Here is a 19,738-nt window from a genome sequence, read left to right as displayed (position 1 = left end):
CAGATTCTGGTACTGGAGATTGAGTTGGAAGAACTGGTTGCTAAAATGGGGGCTGGGAGAAGGGAGCTGATGTAGGAGGAAGAGGAGAACAGAAAACATGTGCATGTTGATGGGGGGAGCAAGGGCATATGCAGGGAAAGGTGGAGATGAAGGAGCAGAAGGATGGATGGCCATTATTGAGATGGCTTAGGGAAATCCACTGTTTATTGCTAGGATAAGCAGCATAAAATCTGTTTTACTACTTGGGATCTAGCTAGGTACTTGGGACCTGGATTGGCCACTGTTAAAGGATACTGGGCTTGATGGACCTTGGGTTTTTCCCAGTATGGCATGTTCTTATGAGAAAAGTCATGGTAAATTAATATTGGGGGAAGTAGGAGAGTGGATGTCATAGAAGAGAGGAAAGTATAGGGGGAGAGGCAGGCAAATGGATGCTTGGGAAAGGGAAGAATGAAGAGGGTGAGAGACAAAGGAAATAAATGGGTCATTGAAGGAGGTGAGAGAGGTTAGAAATGGGAAATTATAAAGATGGAATGGGAGTCTAGATAAAGGGGCAGGAGATGAAAAGAGATTGAATGATTAAAAAATAAACTAGGGTTAGTGAGAAGCTAGGACAGAGGACAGAAACTGAGGACTGTAAAGTGGATGAAAGATGAGGAAGTAGGAGGCTGACAAAGAAATAATGCACATATGAAATTAGAACTAGTGGTAAGTAAAGTGGAGAACTTGGAGGAAGAATAAAATCTAGCAATAGGGTTATATAAAGGCAAATAAAAATTGAGAAAAAAGATAAAACATGAGGATCAGTGTCAGACAGATGTTAGAGAGGAAGGGAAATAAACAAGGGTAGTGAAGAAACAGAAAATGGAAATAAGATCTTAAAAAAGGACTTAAGAGAAAATAGCAATAATAAAGAGAGATCAGGACAAACCAATTAAAAAACTGATTAGACAAAAAAGTACAAAATATTTAGTTTTAGACTTTAGAAAATGAAATATTTCATCTTAGAAATTTAGAAATTGTTCTATACGGGAGGAAATGCATTACTGTTTAGTTTTCCACTGCTGAAAGCTTCAATTTAAATAAGAATGCAGGGACAAATTATCTTAAATGCATTTCCTTTTCGTGCTAGTTCTGGGTGCTATGCAACTTCTGGGATTCATTTTTATTGTAAACTAATCCAAAATTTCACATTCACTAATGTAAATTTTTTTGTAAGGTAGGGCAATATTTCCTGTGGCCTGCCTCCATAATTCCTTTACTGAAAGTAATTGACTGTGATATTTCATATTAGAATTTATACCAAGAGACTTCATTGGTGAGCAGAGGCAATTTTCTTTCATTGATTTATCAAAAAAGTCATTCTTATATGTTATGAGTTAATATCAGTGTCACACTGGATCAGGATAATTGATAGAATGATGGATGAGAGTAAACTTTTGTGAACATAAGAACTGCCATCTCCGGATCAGACCTTTGGTCCATCAAGTCCAGCGATCCGCACACGCAGAGGCCCAGCCAGGTGTACACCTGGCGTAATTTTAGTCACCCATATCCCTTTATGCCTCTCATAAGGAGATGTGCATTTAGTTTGCTTTTAAATCCTAGAACGGTGGATTCCGCAATAACCTCCTCTGGGAGAGCATTCCAGGTGTCCACCACTTGTTGTGTGAAGCAGAACTTCCTGATATTTGTCCTGGACTTGTCCCCCCTTAGCTTCAGTCCATGTCCTCTTGTCTGTGTCACATTGGACATTGTAAATAATTGTTTTTCCTGCTCTATTTTGTTGATTCCTTTCAGTATTTTGAAAGTCTCGATCATATCCCCTCGCAGTCTCCTTTTCTCAAGGGAAAACAATCCCAGTCTCTTAAGTCGTTCCTTGTATTCCAGTGATCCAGCACATTAACAACAACTCTTTTCTACCTAGTCAAGTTTTAAGTTAAAATCTCTGATTAGATACTTCTTTTTGATTCATACCATCTTGGTTCTCTTGCATTTGCAATTTGTATCCCAGAAAGTACTTTTTGTGTTCCCCTTACATCTCATACACTCATTGTATGTATCTCGTTGTAAACATCTCTTACTTTTTGTTGTAAACATCTCTTACTTCTTGTTGTAAACATCTCTTACTTCTTGTTGTAAACATCTCTTACTCTCATTGTATGTAACTTGTTGTAAACCGCTTTGAACTTATGGTATAGCGGTATATAAGAAATAAAATGATTATTATTATTAAAAAACTGTATGTTTTGTAAGTTATGATTGAGCACTGTAAACTAGAGACTGGTGTAGTGAGAAAAGAATAATCCAAAAGGGCTTATGTTAATTGGTGTCAGAGAACTGTTATATATAGTTGCTCTAGAAAGGATGGCTTGTTAAATAAGAAAAACATGCTGAGTCAGGCCAAGGTCAATCGAGCCCAGTATGCTTTTGATCTCTGCGAGATCTCACGATCCAAGGCCCTCTTGAATTCAGACAGTCTCTGTTTCTACCACCTCTTCCGGGAGACTGTTCCACGCATCTACCAGCCTTTCTGTAAAAAAGTATTTCCTCAGATTACTCTGGAGCCTATCACCTCTTAACTTTATCCTATGCCCTCTCATTATAGAGTTTCCTTTCAAATGAATAGAAGCATAGAAACATGACGGCAGATAAAGGCCAAATGGCCCATCTAGTCTGCTAAGTGACTGAGGTGTGTACTTTATAGGGCAGTGCCTAGCACTTAGGCACATAAATGCCATTTGTGGGTGCCTCTGACACTTGTAAGTGCCTGTGTGTTTTGTAAATTATATGTGTACCTGGCACCTGCCAATAGGTGACAAGTTTTAGAATTAGGGTATATGTTTTTTTAATTCTTGTTCAAACATGGTTAATGATCCTTTGTAACTCCAAAACCCAGATCTGCTCTCTATTCTCCAGTCACCTGAAGGGTTTCGGGCTAACTGAGCCCCTTATACCAAATGTTTGGTTGGAAATTATAAACAGAGTGTTACATCAGCTGGCACCCCGCATGATATAATAAACAGAGGTTTGCAGATAAGTTCCTGTTTTTCAGCCATTTTATTAAGGGTTTAAAATTCATCAGGCTTTATATTTCTCAGGAGCTTTTTCACCAATATCATTTAAAAGCACTGTTGAATTGTTGATTTATTTATTTCAATCCTATTTAAATTTAATTCTCCATACTATATAGACACCAGGGTTTTTGGGCGATTGATAACAATTTTTGCATTTATTTATAGTCTAAAGAGAAAAAGAAAAAAAGCAGTTAAAAAAAAATTTTGCACTATGAATTATAGATTTTTTAGATTAGCCCACAGAGTGTTTTAAAATTATGTGGGTGGGTAATATCTGCCAAGCACATTGGTGCATTTGGTGGTGTTGAACCCTGGTGAACTCGAATAAAACCTTCCATATGAGTTCCCACTTACTGCTGTAACACTCTGTTTATAATTTCCAACCAGACATTTGGTATAAGGGGCTCAGTTAGCCTGAAACCCTTCAGGTATCTGGAGAATAGAGAGCAGGTCTGGTTTTTGGAGTTTCAAGTCATTTTGACCCCTCTCATTAGAGTAAGGCTCTTATTTCTAGTAATGATCCTTTGTGACATTGCACAAAAAAAACCCCCAAACAAACAAACAAACAAAAACAAAAACCTCTCTACATTTTGTTTTCATTCTAATGAAATATCCTCTTCCTTTTTTTTCTTGTTATTTGGAGGTCAAACAACCAATTCATATTTAATTTTTCCATTCCATGCATATTTTGTAAAACTTAGGTCATATCCCCTTTTCAGTTGTCTTTTTTTCCAAGTTGAAAAGCCCTATTCTGTTATGTCCCTTCCGAATTCCATACGCTAGGTGTTCAATCCCATCCCACAATCTGGGAACTGCAGAAATCCAACACTTGCTCCATCCCCTTTGCCTGAGAGCTAGCAAACATCCAGTTACAGTGTCTGAAAGCAATCTGTACAGAAGTCTTTTGCAGTTCTTCTTTTCTTGTTTTTTCACTTAAAGTTCGCTTCTCGGTGGCATCAGTGACTTGAGACCCCTTCCAGGTGGTCTCCTGTCAGAGAAAAGGACAAAGTCCAACGGTGCCAGACTGCTACTTCACAGAGAAACTCTGGTTCTGTCCATCGTCTCATTGCTGATGTTCTGAAAGAACTCAAATTGGATTCTCCACCCTCCACTTCTCAGGCTTCGGTCATGGACCACTCTAATGTGCTGTCTTTCTTTTTTCCATCCCATCCACAGCTTCTTAGGCTTTTTACGGAACAGTGGGACTTTCAAGATACCTCTTTCTGGTCTTCTAAAGCTATGTCTAAGCTTTATCCTCTGGCACCTGATTTTCAGCAAATTTTTGAACAGCTTAAAGTTGATTCCGCCATAGCGCAGGTTAGCAGACACGCAGCTCTCCCCAGTTATGGGGGAGTTATACTTAAGGATTTTCAGGATCACTGGGTTTACATTAAAAAAAACCTCTTGAAGTGGTGTCTTTGGGTATTAAAGTGTCAGCTGCTTCCTTCACAGTGCGAGCCTGTCATTCCAGATTGCACGGTGCATCTTCTGTGGACATACCTGCCTAACCTCTGCTAGTAATGGATGGTTTCAATATGTAGCAGTGATGGTGTAGATTATGTAGCAGCGCGTTCTTAGTAAGGTCTCTGCTTATGCAGTGTTTGGATTCTTTGGATCCATCATTGGGCTCTTCTAGACTGTCTGGCTCCCATGGCCTGGCTTTATCTTCAGGTTCTGGAATCCATGGAATACTCCTTGGAGGCGGTTCCCTGGGCCCAAGCTCGCATGTGCCCATTATAGGAGTCTCTCTTCTCTTGGTGGTACCTGCAGCGTCATCCTCTTCAGATACTGCTCCCCAGGTTTGAGCTGGTGGCTTCAGGGGGAGGCTCTCCGCTAGGGCATGCTTCTTCAGATATCAGAATGGATGACTCTTATGACGGATGCCAGCCTTTTGGGTTGGGGTGCTCACTCCAAGACCGTTACATTGAGGGGCGGTTGACTACTTGTCAAACATTGGGCGATCAATCGTCTGAAGCTCAGGGCAATTTGGCTGGCGTTACTTGCTGTCCCCTTCTGGAAAGAAAAGCGGTTGAGTATTCTCCAACAATGCCATGGTGGTGTCGTACGTAAATCATCAAGGGGGCATGAAAAGTGCTCCCTTGGGCCAGGAGGCTCCCATGCTGTTTTCGCTGGGCGGAAACTCATCTTCTGTCTCTCTCAGCAGCCCATATGGTCGGAGTAGACAACATTCAGGCAGACTTCCTCAGCCGACAGATCCTGGATCTAGGAGAATGGTCCCTCTCTCAGAAGGCGTTCCATCTGATTGTGCAGCATTGAGGTCAGCCTCAGATGGATTTGATGGCTTCTGCAGAGAACTCGGAGGCCAGACACTTTTTCAGTTGATGAATGCAGTGTGGAAGCCTGGACTGGGTGTCTTGGTTCAGCCCTAGCTAGTTCACAAACTCCTGTATGTGTTCCCTCTGTGGCCTCTTGTTGGTCGGGTCATCTGTCAGATAGTGACGCATCCCGGCCTGGTGAGTCTAGTAGCTCTGGAATGGCCTTGTCACCCTTGGTATGTGGATCAAGTCCATCTTCAGTGGGTCGAGAAGCTCTGGCAACCTCGTCATCTATACCTTCTCAGGGGCTGGTGCCCATGGAGAATCCATGGCGTTTTGATCTTATGGCATGACTCTTAGAGTGCTCAACCTTGATGAAGCGCGGTTATTCAGACATAGTTATCTCAACTCTTTTGCGCTCAAAGAAACCCTCTACTCTGGCTTCTTATGCCAAAGCCTGGAAGGCTTTCCAAAAGTGGTGAGCTAAGGATCAGGTGGAGCCTGAGAGAGCTCCCATTTTGGTGGTCCTGGATTTTCTTCAGGAGGGCCTAGACAGAGTCTGGCAGTGACATCACTTAAAGTTCAGGTTGCAGGTCTTTCATGTTTTCTAGCGTGCAGAGGAGCTAGTTTGCTTACTGCTCTTCTGGACTTTGAGTGGGGCACTTCGTTTGCATCTTCCTTTCTCTTCAAGGAATCTTAACATCATTTTGCAAGGCCTTGGAGAGGTCCCATTCAAACCTCTGAAGGATGCTTCTCTTTTGGATCTCATGACCAAGTCTGTCTTTCTGGTTGCCATTTTCTCGGCAAGGCATATATCGGAACTTCAGGCTCTTTCGTGCAGGGAACCTTTTCTCCATATTATGGACACAGGTGGTGGTCTGTGTTCTGTATGTTTGTTTATGTTTATTTAAGATTTGCTACTACTGCTCCTGTACCTTTTTTTTTCTGCCATAGGTGTACTCTAAACAGATCAACATAGAAGATAATCTTAAAATCAACAAACTGTTCTCAATATTAGATAACCTTACCAACACAAACTATTCCAACAGCTCCAGAACTAGTCAACTTTTAAAACAAAGATGCAATCCACACCATCCACTCTCTACTTTTTAATACCTTCATCCCTATCATACGGTAATGATTACCATGGTAATTCTCATGGTAATGGGAAAAAGTTGCCATTTTTGCCTAGTAATACCACAGTTGAAGTAGACAGTTCTATGTTAGTGCCATGATAATACCTCAGCAATGGGACCTGGAACACCCTCCCAAAGCCTACATTTTAACATCACTGGTGGTGTGGTGACTTCTTCCCTCCCTCCTTGCTCTGCCTGCCATCAGTCCCTCCATCTCTCCCCTCCCTTGCTGTAGGTGGTTTTGACCTTTCATTTCAAACAGAAGGTTTGGTTGCCTGCATTTCATTCCACAGGTTCAGAGCGCAAAGATCAGATCTTATGCAAATTGAATGTCCAGAGAGTCTTGCTCCATTATTTGGAGAGGACTAATGATTTCTGGCTATCTGATCACCTTTTTGTCCTGACTGCTGCGCCTTGCCGTGGTTGGCCAGCTTCCATGTCTTCGGTCGCTCGATGGATTTGAATGGCCATTTCCACAACTTGCATTATCCACAGCAAGTAGCCGCCGGTTTAGCTTAAAGCACACATGACTAGAAGTGTGGTTGCATCGCTGGTGGAGTCTCACGTGATTCATCCTGATTAAATTTGTAGGGCAGCTACTTGGTTCTCTCTTCATACTTTTACCTAGTGGATGTGGCGGCTCATTCTGATGCCGCTGTTGGGACCTTGGTGTTGAGGCCAGGCTCTTCTGTCCCTCCTTAGCTGTTACTATTGCTTTGGTACGCCACCTATAATATGAAATTCAGAAGGGACATAACAGAATGGAAGATTAGGTTTATACCTTTGATAATCTTCTTTCTGTTAGTCCCTGTAGGATTCCATACAACCTCTCTTTGTATAATCTCAATTGTTTGGAATCGTCTGCTTTTCTGCCTCGGCTATTCTCCTTACAGGCTTGAAGATTTTCCAGGCAATTACCAGTTCCTGTGGGGAGTTTTTCTGTGAGTATGCACTTTACCAAAGGTGTTTTCTTGGGATGCTCGTTGCACACAGCAGGTTAGTTCTACGTTGTTCCTCAATGTATTTCTGAGTTGCTTTTGTGCCTGTTTATTACTTGTTTATGTTTTGCAGAGCAGCCCAGTTCAAGACTTGTTTGTGTTGTTGAGGGATCTCCCCCATGCCCCTTTGTCATGGATTTGTTCAAGCATGTTACTTGGCTTTGGGACTTAACTGGATATGTTTGCTAGCTCTCATGCTAAGGGGATGGAGCGTGTGCTCAGAAAAGTGTTGGATTTCTGTAACTCCTGGATTACGGTTTGGGATTGAACACCTAGAATATGGAATCTTAGAGGGACTAACAAAAGAAGATTATCAAAGGTATAAACCTAATCTTCCAATCTGTGTATCCTCTCTTGAAAAGGAGGGGTAATATATTTTATTTACTTACTGAGGTTTATTAGTTTTCCATTCTAAAGGAACAGAAAGCAATACAAGGCATATCATGCAGAGCAAGAAAGCAAGCAAATAAATTACAAGAGTAACACCCATCTCTATACCTTTACTTAAAATCCTTATTAACTCATAGCCACTCTCCCCCTTAAACCTGTCAAATTATCTGCCTCCCAAACACAATACAACTTTACATCCCCATGAAACTCCCCTTACCCAAAGGTAGTCAGAAAAGGATGCCCAAATTTCTCCCGTTTAACCACAGTTGTATTTCGCAAGGCATACATGCTCCATTTAACATATATTGGAGTTGGATTATTCATTTAACTATGGATGGGCTTCCCAACTGTTTTCAGGAACTAGAGAGTCAAATGAGCTACATTAAAGCAAGGCGTGATCAAAGCAGCCCGCATCCCATATTATATCCATAGTGTAACCAGTTCTGAAGTTTCCCTTGTATAAACCTCTACTGTCAACTCCTGTCCCCATACTTTCTACTTTGCTGTGCTGCATGCTTGGAGCAACCTACCTGGCTCGCTACATCAGACTCTGTCTCTGGCAGTTTTCAAAGCCAGACTTAAAACCTACTTATTTGAAACTACTTTTAAACACTGACCCAGGAAACACATCTGTCTGTCGGTCCCTTAATAGTCCCATACCACCTTTTAGCCCCCTCTGTGTGTCTGTCATAATTAGATTATAAGCCGTATTAGGCTTTTTTTTAATCTACGTCCACAGCAGTATTAGCTCCGATGCTCATAGGATTTCTATATGCATCAGAGCTAATACCGTTGGAGCCGACAATAAAAAAAAAAGTGCCTAACATGGCTTTGTAAAAGGGTGGGGGAGAGTAAAATAAGTATTCTGTTTAAGTTTCTCTGCTAAGCTTCGCTGTAAAGCACCACCATTGATCACTAGCAGAGATATAGTAAGAGTCAAGGGCAGTGTCTCCAAATGGGTTAGGTTTTTTGCATATCATGACTATAATGAACGTCGCTGGTAAGCCTTGGTGTATGTATGATCTCAGTTTCTCAGATTTACTGGCCATATTGACATGAGTGGCCAATTACCGAATGGCTGAGTAGTAATGGTTTTGTTTAAATTAGATGTGAGAATTCTGAAGATATTTTTCTGTTCGCATTAAAGTAGCTGCAAACCCACTTAGTGTAGCTGTTCTGTTTCGAGAAAAATGCAGTCATGCTGCAGCAAAATCAGGGTTCTATAGCTACGGAAATGTGTTTATGATATTTTTGAAACCAATTAAATCCATTTCCTTTTAGCCAGGTTATGATGACATCAACCCTAACTGGATGAACTCTCTTGAAAAAAGAAAAAAAATGAAAGGTATATGTTTAGTTCCTATTTTCTTTTTTGTTCCCCCTTAAATTACATTTTCTGAGCAAGGAAAAGTTTTGCTCAAGAAGATGGTTGCAAGGTCAGCAGATTGGCACTGGGATTTAGAACTTTTCATTTTGATGCTGAAATATCACAGATCTTCACAATGGCTTTGTCAGAACTGTTGAATTCAACCCATTTGTTAACATATCACTATGAAAACAAGAAAAAATAAGACACTTGGGGGAGAGTTATCAATGTGGGCTATTAAGATATGTTATTTTACTGTTAAACCCAATTATTAGTAACTAGGTCTCATAGCATTAAATGGGACCTGTCCTAGAATACTAACTACTATTCATTATTCCTTTAGCACCACTAGATATACACAGCGCTATACTTAAACATGTAAGAGGCAGTCCCTGCTCAGTAGAGCTTATAATCTATTCAAGACAGACAAACAGGACAAATAAGACATGTTATTTTATCACTAACTCCCTAAATGGTAGCCCACGTGTATAACTATGCTCCTTAGCTGGCACTATTGGAGAATGAACACTACTGCTTATTGAAACTTCAGACAACAATCATGTATTATATAAATTCTATTCAGAACATTGAGTCACAAACATTTCATTACAGGCCCCTCCCACTGCATCCCAAATACATTGGGAAGGGGTAGGCCCGTCATTCTCAGCAGGCGGCCCTATAGATAGGAGTGAGTGGGCTTTTCTCCTGCTGATTTGTCATCTGGAAATATGGGGATGTCGGGGGAGGGGGGGAGGGCTTGGTGGCTCTTTTTAAAATTTGGTTAGTTTGGAAGTGTACTGGAGGGGATCGGTGCCTGTGAGGGAGGGAGAGAAGAATCTCCCTACCAGTTCAACTGATGCTGGCAGGGAGAAGCCCTATCAGTTGAGCCGGCAGGAATCCCTGAAACCGGCTTAAGTGATGGGGATTCTCAGACAAGGTAGTTGGGTACATTCACAAAACTTTCTTTTGTGTGTTTTTCATGTGGATGTTTATTTTTGAAAAGGGTCATAAAAGATAGACGTCTGGCTGTTTCGAAAATGGACATTTTCTCTACTGGATTTCTGGACCTTTTTTTCAAAACATCCAAATTAGACTTGGATGTCCTATAGAAAATGTTCCTCTTAGGCGCTTAAAAATCAGTGTTCTATACATTTTGGCGCTCATTTAGTGTTAAATGTAAATTGATTTTTGAGTCTTTTAAAATAATTCATTTTTAGTTATCTTTGCTATTAAGAAATGCTGTTCTGTTTAAAATTAATTCATTTCTTTTTTTTTTATTAATTCTTTATTCATTTTCAAAAATACATTAAGTGTTAAATATATTCATTCATATTAACAATAAATACATCACTTACAAACAATCATTGATATATTTCATAAATTCTTTCATAAATTCTTATCCTTTCCCATCCTTCCCTCCCATATATTCCATTATCATATAAAACATATAATAATAAACTTCCCCCCCTCCCTATACCTTAAGTTGATAAATATAAGGGAAACAAATTCAAATTAATCTTTACAATACTTTGTCAATGGTTTCCACACATCCTGAAACTTCTTAAAATATCCCAGTTGTAATGCAATAAACCTTTCCATTTTATAGATATGGCATGAAGAATTCCACCAGAAGTTGTAATTTAATCTCCTCCAATCCTTCCAATTATATGTAATTTGCTGAATGGCAACACCAGTCATTATAAGTAGTAATTTATTGTTATTCGCAGAAATCTGACTTTTTGCTCTCATTTCCATACCAAATATCATAGTATCATAGGATAATGCCACTGGGTTATCTAATAAATTATTAATTTGGTCCCAAATTGATTTCCAAAAATTCATAATACATGGGCAATGAAACAATAAATGATCTAAAGTTCCTACTTCTAGATGACAATGCCAACATCTATTAGACAAAGAACTATCTAATTTTTGTAACCTAACAGGGGTCCACAACGCACTATGCAACAGAAAAAAACAAGTTTGTCTCATAGATGCTGACAACGTACATTTCATCCTCCAAGACCAAATTCTGAGATGTAGTAATTTCATGCTTAATCTCAATGCTCCAAATATCTTTTAAACCAGTTTTAAATTTCAGTTTAGCTTTTTAAACTTTTTTTTCCCTAGCTGCTCATGTAAGAAAACACCATCAAAAATATACAATAGTAGCATCTGAATTAGCTGTATGTCCATTGAAGTACCATACCATATACCAAGTGATCTGTGCCCTCTAGCTCATTTCACATTTTGGAGTTTTAAAGAGTTATACGTTCTTGGTGAGGGTGTGAATTGTCCCAAGTTTTGTTACGACTAGCATGTTTGAGTTGGCAGCTAGGGACAAGTAAGAAACCCAGAAATGCTAGTCATGTAATTTGTTAGAGATCTTGCATCATCTTTTTTTCACTAAAGAAAAATGTCAGCATCCTAGTTGCCTGTCTTATGTTAAGCTCCTTGGTTTTTAGAGGATTATACTGAAAAACCATTGTTTTACTAAGGTACGCTAACCGATTAGCGCACAAACTGATTTAGCGCGTGCTAATCACTAATGCGTCCATTATATTCTAGGGACGCGTTAGCGTTTAGCGCGTGCTAAATCGGTTAGTGCGCCTTAGTAAAAGAGGGGGTTAATCTATTTGAGACCTCTTTCACTGCTGTTCAATTCCTATGAATGTGAAAAATGAGGGAAGCTCACAATTTAAAAACAAAGACTAGCATGCCCACCTTAGCTAGATTATTACGGATAAAATCATTTTCTGCCAAACCTATGGTCCCAGTAGTTTTTTTTTAATTTTTTTTCTTTTTTGCTGGAAAAGAGCTTAAATCTAGGTAGGCAACAAATATTGGTTAGGTTTTGGTCACTTAACCTTGAATTCCTAGCTCGAAAATTAGCACTAGCTAGCTAAGTCATCTTAGGTTTCATCTCCTTTCCATATGATCTACAATTAAAAAAAGAATAGTTTCTCTGTGTGGCATTCATGATTTCGACTTGCCAGAACATAAAACAACTTTAAAAAAAAACCCTCACACATCTGTTTTAAAATTTTGTTTTTAAAGCATCCCGATTCCCTTCTCTGTTTGTTTTATTCTCTGTAATATAGTATAAAAAAAAGGTTCCCAATCAAAGGGGTCTTTTTTTTTTTTTTTAACTAAACTGTGGCAAAAAGTAGCCTTTCTCATATGCTAAGACCACCTTCCTTAAGGCTGGAAAATGGTTATTTTCCTATTTTTTTAAATTAATGGCCACACACTAATTTCACAATTAGCATGCAACCATTAAAAAAATAGCACATGAGACTGTATTGCCTCCTGTTTGTAGGCGGCAAGGACCCCTGCCCTAATCAATTAGTGTGCGGCAGTGCCCCACATGCTGTCATGTCATGTCTACTTTTCAACCCAGACAAGTCCCCTTTGAGAAAAACAAAACAAAAACCTTTTTTTCCATATCTATGTGTGTGTAAAAGTGCCTATTTATCACAGGGCACCAGAGTGCATCCCATAGTAAGTGGTTTTTAACTCATGGCACAGTTTAGTAAAAGGATATCAGAGTGAAATGAAACTCCTGTGCATACTTCTTTTCTGCCCTTACTCTTTTCCTTTTACTTATATAATTTTATCTGTTGAAGGGAGGGGAGTTTTTGTTCCAAGAGATTTTTATGGGCCATTCTTTGGGAAACTTTCTCTGTCCATGTTCAAATAATTTTTTTAAACAAATTTTTTTCATCATATTGATAGTACAGTAGTCCTATGTCTTGCAGTCCTCGGCGTCTGGTTGAACATCTGCATACATTGACATAGGAATTTTAGCTGCCTAGGATGTTGTCTAATTTCTTATTATGTCCTTCCCTCATTTATTGAATTACTTGTAAACCGTGCCGAGCTCTATCTTTATGGAGATGATGCGGTATGCATACTTAAGGTTTAGTTTAGTTGTCTTGAAATGCATCGATAACATCTTACTCTCAATAGAACTCAATTGGAAAATAGTTCAGCTTGAGCATTCACATGGGTAAAAGAGGCTAAATATAGCTCCATGGTGCTGAATAATGATAGAAAGTACTTAAAGATAAACAAGATTTAGTTAGGGTATGGTTTTGTTTAAATATGGCTCTTGTTGCTATAGTAATATATTTGGGTTCTTTAATACAGTGCTGTGAGATTATGCATATGTTAAACAAAACACGGAATATAATGATTTAAGTCAGCCTTTTTTCTTTTCTGCAGATAAAGAATCCTTTTACCCACTGATAGATGTGAATTGGTGGGCAGATAATGCAGTGATTTTGGCTCGTTGCTCTGGTGCTTTGACTGTGTCATCTGTGAAAACATTAAAGAATTTGCTAGGGAAATCCTGTGAATGGTTTGAACCTTCTCCACAAATTACAGCTGCTCATGATGGAGGATTTCTAAGTTTGGAGGTAATGAATATGTACAGAAAGAGAGTGGACAAGACAACTAACTGGCATATAGAGAAAAAAAAAATTAATATATAACACACAAGACACACACTTTAAGCATAGATGGTATTCCTAATGCGAAGTACATAAAAATACTGAAGTATATATTGAAGAAATGCATTGAGTGTTGCGCTCTGGACCACAGTAGAAACCTCTTATCGCAGCTTGGTAAAATAAAAAAGGGTTGTGGGGTGTGGAATATGTTAAGAAGCCCATAGGAATTAAATGAGCTTAGCATTTAGCATACCTTAGTAAAAGGGCTCTGTGTGATTTTTTAGAATCAGTATTTGTAGCATTTATAAAACATTTGCAAAATGCCTGACATGGTAAGTATAGTTTTCTTTAAATATTTATATAAATGTTTGTTCTAAACCAGTGCTTTATTTTATAGAAGTGATAAAAATGTAGATGAGAAAATTTCATTTTCTTGGTGTTTTAACAGAGACAACATTTTAAACAATTCAATCTTAGTTGCATTTTCACTTTTTTTTTTAAATGTCATGTAAATGTAAATAGATTTCAAGAGTCTAATACTGTTCTTGTGGTGGCTTACTGGGTCAATAAGCTTTTATGTAGAAGGTAGTGGTTTAAAGTATTGATGTGTAAAACTGTACAGTTGGTCTTTTACTTCTGTCTTGGTGAGCCCTATCCTTTTTTTTTCCAGCACAGCAACACAGAAAGGATATTTTGGTTTTGTTCTTGCCCTTGCTAATAACTCTGCTGGTATTTTTTTTCTATTGACCAACAATAATAGTATTCCTTTAGCTTAGATTCACATTGATCTTTGTGGTCCCAAGTCAGTAAGAAAACAAAACAATATATGCAATTGTGAAATACTTCTAAGTGGTTATAAGGTGTCCTTTTCTTAATTACCTTTGCACACTTCTTCAAACCCTGAAAAGAAATTGCTTTGCTAAATTAATGTATTTAGGTGAGTTAAAATACAGTTGTCTGAAATATCAATGTCAAACTGTTGGTCGCTCATTTTGTGACTAGAGAGTAACACGCAGAGAGCATGCTTTATCACTTGTTTTGTATTTCAGTTTTGAATAGGTAGTTACTGTATTTCTGTTATTTACAGATACATAATAAAGATCTCAGTAGTATATGCTGTTTATCACAACCTAATTTTTGTTTTACTTTGTTTTTAATTCTGTCTTTCTATACCCTTTCTCCTTCTAAGCATAATATTTGGATACATTATTCGGAAGATATAAGAGTCAACATTCTTGAGTTATAAATTAACTAGGCAAATGGGCTTTAATATTGCTACTTAAAGTGGCTTGGTTTAGTAACAGCGTGTTCCAGAGAGGTTTACAACGAACGTGGAAAAAACTGCTAGAATGGGCATCTGCAGATTCTGTAAGAAAGAACTTTAAGGGCTCCTTTTATCAAGCCGTGCTAGCGGGGTTAACGCGTGCGACTTTTCATCATACGTTAACCCCCGCGCTGGCTAAAAACTACTGCCTGCTCAAGAGGAGGCGGTAGCGGCTAGCGCGGCCGGCGGTTTAGCGAGCGGTATTACGCGCGTTAAACCACTAGCACGGCTTGATAAAAGGAGCCCTAAATGTTTACTTATTTCTTAGGTGATTGCAAAGTTCTGATGGCAGAAAATTTCTATCGCACAGCAATTTGGCATGTCTTATTCATCATAAAGTTTGTAAACATTTCAGTATCATTGTACCAGAAATGCACTGGGATCATGATTCTAAGAAAATTATAGAGAATGAAGAGGTTATGATCATTTGAGACATTCCCATTCTGATTGATGTGAAGCTGAATGCCAGGAGCTGGACACAGTGGCATACCAAGTGCAGGGTGGGGAAGGCAGTCTGTCCTGGGTGCAGGGATCTCAAGGGTGCCGGAATGGTCACAGGTCTACGATTCAGACAGTTCCCATCCCCTCTGACATCAACTTCCTTCTCCAGGGCGGGGGACTGCCAGAGCCGTTGGCTGTGTGCAGAGGATGCTCCGGCCCATACCTGCCGGAACATAATGGTAAAAAGAGGCAAACACAGTTACAGCATTGCTCCTACAGGTGTCATTCTCATTTGAATCTTGTGGAGAGAGAGAAGATTGTCAATTACCAAGAAATGCTGAGACTAAGCAACTGTGGCAGAAAAGCAAATATTTTTAATGCCACAGGCTTGATTAAAAGGAATTTTCAAGCTCAACTAGATAGGTTGCCTGAACATGTTATATCTTATGAACTGCAACAGGATTCACCCTTTGGCATAATGCAATTACTTTCTCTGAGATCATAGTCTTTATATCCTGTTTTAGGATTGAAGTTCATTACTATCATCTTATGCACAAAACTAACCCATTTGAAAACATTGCCTTGAAAATGAAAGGAAAAAACACAATGCTCCCAAACTTCTTGAGGAGCAATGATGACCTTTTCTACTAGCTGAGCCAGGGAAGTTGTTTCTCCTTGTTTCATTTTATATTTGGAATTAAATATTTGTCCAAATCTGAGCTTAGAGTGAATTATAATTTGGGGACTAAAGTCATTTTCCTTCCCAAAGAGGCTTATTATCTAAGTTGTACTAGAGGCAACGGGATGTGAGGTGATTTGTCCAAGGTCGCAAGGAGCATCAGTAGGAGATGCAGAATTTGAGCCTTGGCTTATATGAGTCTTCAGCCTATATTATTAAACCAGAAGATAGGTTTAATGTATACCATTTGTTTTCATCTGCTTGGCAGGCTCAGGAGAGCTAAAAGCAGAAACTGGAGTGAAATAAAAGCATGGAAGATTTATTGAGATTTTCATAGTGGAAGGATGTAAACAGATGAAGAGTTTTGGTCAGAGCTTGTGACTTAAGTTGCTTTATATATTTAATGCTTAAATTGCCCTTCTGAAGCTTCAAAATGTTTTGTGCCAAACCCACATAGTGACTGTTCTGAAGTCGGGCAAAAACCCATTAGATCCAGATTTCCAGAGTGGTTGCTGTGTTATTCTAAATTAGATAAATGACACAGATTGTTGGCATCTTACAGATCAATTTATAATTTATTGCATCTGCAGGTCAGTAGCTGTTCAGGAATTCCTTCCACAAACCTCAAAGAAGTATGCTTGTTGTAGTTCCTATTACCCTATAGAATCCCTAAGGAAGACTGGGGAACACTTCTTCTAAGGTGAGACTGTTGCTGCTGTTCTGCTCAGTGTGCAACAGTGACCATAAAAGCAAACAGAATGCAAAGAATATTTAAGAAAGGGATGCTAAATAATGGATCTTTGCCTCTATGGTGCAACCTCACCTTGTATATTGTGTTCAATTCTTATTGCTGTATTTAAAAAAAAAACAAAAAACCAGAATTAGAAAAGGTTCCAAGAAAAATGAACAAAATGATAAAAGGGATGAAATTCCTTTCATATGAGGAAAGACTAAAGAGTTTAGGGCTATTCAGCTTGGAAAAGAGAGGGCTGAGGGGGAGATATGATTGAAGTCTACAAAATCCTGAGTGGTGTAGTTCTTTCAAACAGGACAAAGACTAGGAGGCACTCAGTAAAGTTACATGGAAACACTTTTAAAAATCAAATTAGGAGGAAATGTTTTTTCACTCAACGAATAGTTAAACTCTGGAACTCCTAGCTTTGGTATATGGTAACAGTGGTTAGCTTAGTTGAGTTTAAAAAGGTTTGGACAAGATCCTGGAGGAAACGTCTTTAGTTTTCAATTGAGATGGACATGGGAAAAACCACTGCTTGTCCTAGGATTGGTAGCATGAAATATTGCTACTATTTGGGGTTCTGCCAGATACTTGTGACCTAGATTGACCACTGCAGAAAAAAGGATACTGGGCTAGATGGATCATTGGTCTGACCCAGTGTGGCTATTCTTATGTTGTTATATTCATCCAGTTGCTTGAATATGAGCATCCCCTATGGTTTCAGGTTAGCAGTAAAGCAAGGGGACAAAGTCTTACAAAGTTTTTATTTTGTAAGAATACAATTAAATACTTGTTTGTATTATATCAAATGCCTTTCTTCCCTAATTGTAAGCTCACTAATTAGTTACTGGGCAGGTGGTGAATTTTCGTCCGATTTCTGTTGCTCCTTTCTTAATCAAGATAATAGAGAAAATGACATTGTAGCAATGCAAAAGGTTTGTTAAAAATATAGGTTGTTTGAATCCATATCAATTTGGAGTTCGCCAAGCAAATAGTGTTGGAACTTCTTGTAACAGTGATGAATAATTTGAAGGAAGAGTTAGATCGAAATATATCACATTGTTTGGTTTCCTTGGATTTTTCTGGGGTGTTTGAGTCGGTGAATTTATCTCTTACTGAAAAAATTAGAAAGCTTGGGAATGCGAGATCAAATGTTCCTGTGGTGTTGAAAAGAAGGTCTTTTCATGTAAAGGATGCTATGAAGGTATCAAAGGAGATGTTGGTGGGGAGGGGGGTGCCCAAGGGGTCTGCCCTTTCAGCATTACTATTTAATATTCATATGGTGACCATTTGTAAGATGTTTGAGTTGTTAGTTGTTAAATTTGGGCTCTCTGCAGATATTTTGGTTTTCTTTCCCATAGAAAAGCAGTGTCATGGAGTGGAAATGTGATTAAATATTTGTAACTTACTAACTTTAATATAAGTTTTAAATAAATTATTTATCAATAAATTGTGTGTATTGTGCTCAGTACCTCCACTATGGTCATATCTTAAGCAGATGCTTGGACCACGATTATTTAGGAACCATCATTGCGCAATACTGTTCCTTCACAATATTTCCTCTCCTTATAATCAATTATTGTCTGTCAGCTAGAAAATTCTAGTAACACTGTGAAAGGAACAAGTGATTTTAAATCGCACTTATCTTTTTTCTTGTGTTGTGACTAGACTTCAGTCACTGTGGTCCTCATAAAAACGTGTTCTTTCTGCTGAACAACAACTGTCCAGATAATAACCAGTGACCAAACTGTGAGAAATAAATATGTGTCTTATCTTCTAAAAGCTTCTATCAAGCTGGGTTTTGATCTATGTCTTCAGGGAGAACAATCCTAGGAGGAACTGTTAAATATATCTGCATTATCTACGGTCATCAAAATAGAAACAAATTTCTACTTCATATAACTACTAATTTTCTTACTTGTTAAAAGGTTGGGCGCCAACTTCTGGGAATCTGTTGAGCAGATAACCAATGGCAGGATTCAGCATTTAAAATCTATGAGTGAGTCACATGTCCTGTAATGAGCCTATCATCAATTTGTTCGCTGAGGGCAGCCTTAGATTGGTGTTAAGTTACCATGGAGATCTTCACTGCGGGCCATTTGATTTCATGATTAAGGCCATGCAAATGAATGTGTTCCAAGTGTAAATGAACCTTTGTTCTTTATATAGTAATACCTTGGCTAGGTTTCCTCCACGTCAAAGCTGGATCTTCATTAGTACTATGAAACATAACTGTTTCAAGGTGTGCCCTTCTGAAGCCAATGTTCAGTGAGCGGAACTTCCATCTTTTTGATGCGAATAATGCTCAAATGCTCTGCTTTTCTTAATTTGATGTGTCTGACCTATGTAATACAAGTTGCATGGGCAGATTATACTGTCTATGACCCCCCATAGTGGTACCATTTGAAGGTGCGTGTGGAATTAGGAATATCTAATGTATTGGCACAGATGGCTAGTTCACAATAAACACAATTACCTCACTGAAAATGACCTGGCTCAGCCTCTAATTCCCAATGTGGGGACCTTTAATATTTCCCCTAGGTTGCTGCAAGTAAAGGCAAATCTGTGGGCCATCTGTAATTGTGGATGAAGACTTAAAGTGTGCCAGTGTTTCTTGATATTTTGTTGAACTATGTGCACATTGGAAGTATAGGGTAATATGCACACCAATCCCTCTTTGTCTTTTTTGTTGATTTTATTATTGCTCCATTCTGCATGGGTGAAACTCACTCTCTTTTAAGCCTTTTTTTTAATTGTGGACTGGGGGCATCCACATTCAACAAATCTTTTTGCCAACTCTCCCACTTTAGATTTGTACATATCCTCCCTAGAGCACAATCGTTTCACCCTCAGAAATTGGCCAT

General features: G+C 38.7%; 1 protein-coding gene across 1 annotated transcript in view; it reads left to right on the top strand.

The window, feature by feature from the left end:
• The window catches only part of NBAS (NBAS subunit of NRZ tethering complex), an 852,905-nt gene that overhangs the window by 142,537 nt on the left and 690,630 nt on the right, over positions 1-19,738 (top strand). Inside the window, exons 13-14 of the mRNA XM_033937554.1 lie at positions 9,159-9,222; positions 13,468-13,661. Coding sequence (XP_033793445.1) covers positions 9,159-9,222; positions 13,468-13,661 — 258 coding nt within the window. The remainder of the gene's footprint in view (positions 1-9,158; positions 9,223-13,467; positions 13,662-19,738) is intronic.

The sequence above is a fragment of the Geotrypetes seraphini genome, chromosome 3 (genome assembly GCF_902459505.1).
Source record: "Geotrypetes seraphini chromosome 3, aGeoSer1.1, whole genome shotgun sequence".
In the NCBI taxonomy this organism is placed as follows: Eukaryota; Metazoa; Chordata; class Amphibia; order Gymnophiona; family Dermophiidae; genus Geotrypetes; species Geotrypetes seraphini.
This window is presented reverse-complemented; position numbering and strand designations above follow the sequence as displayed.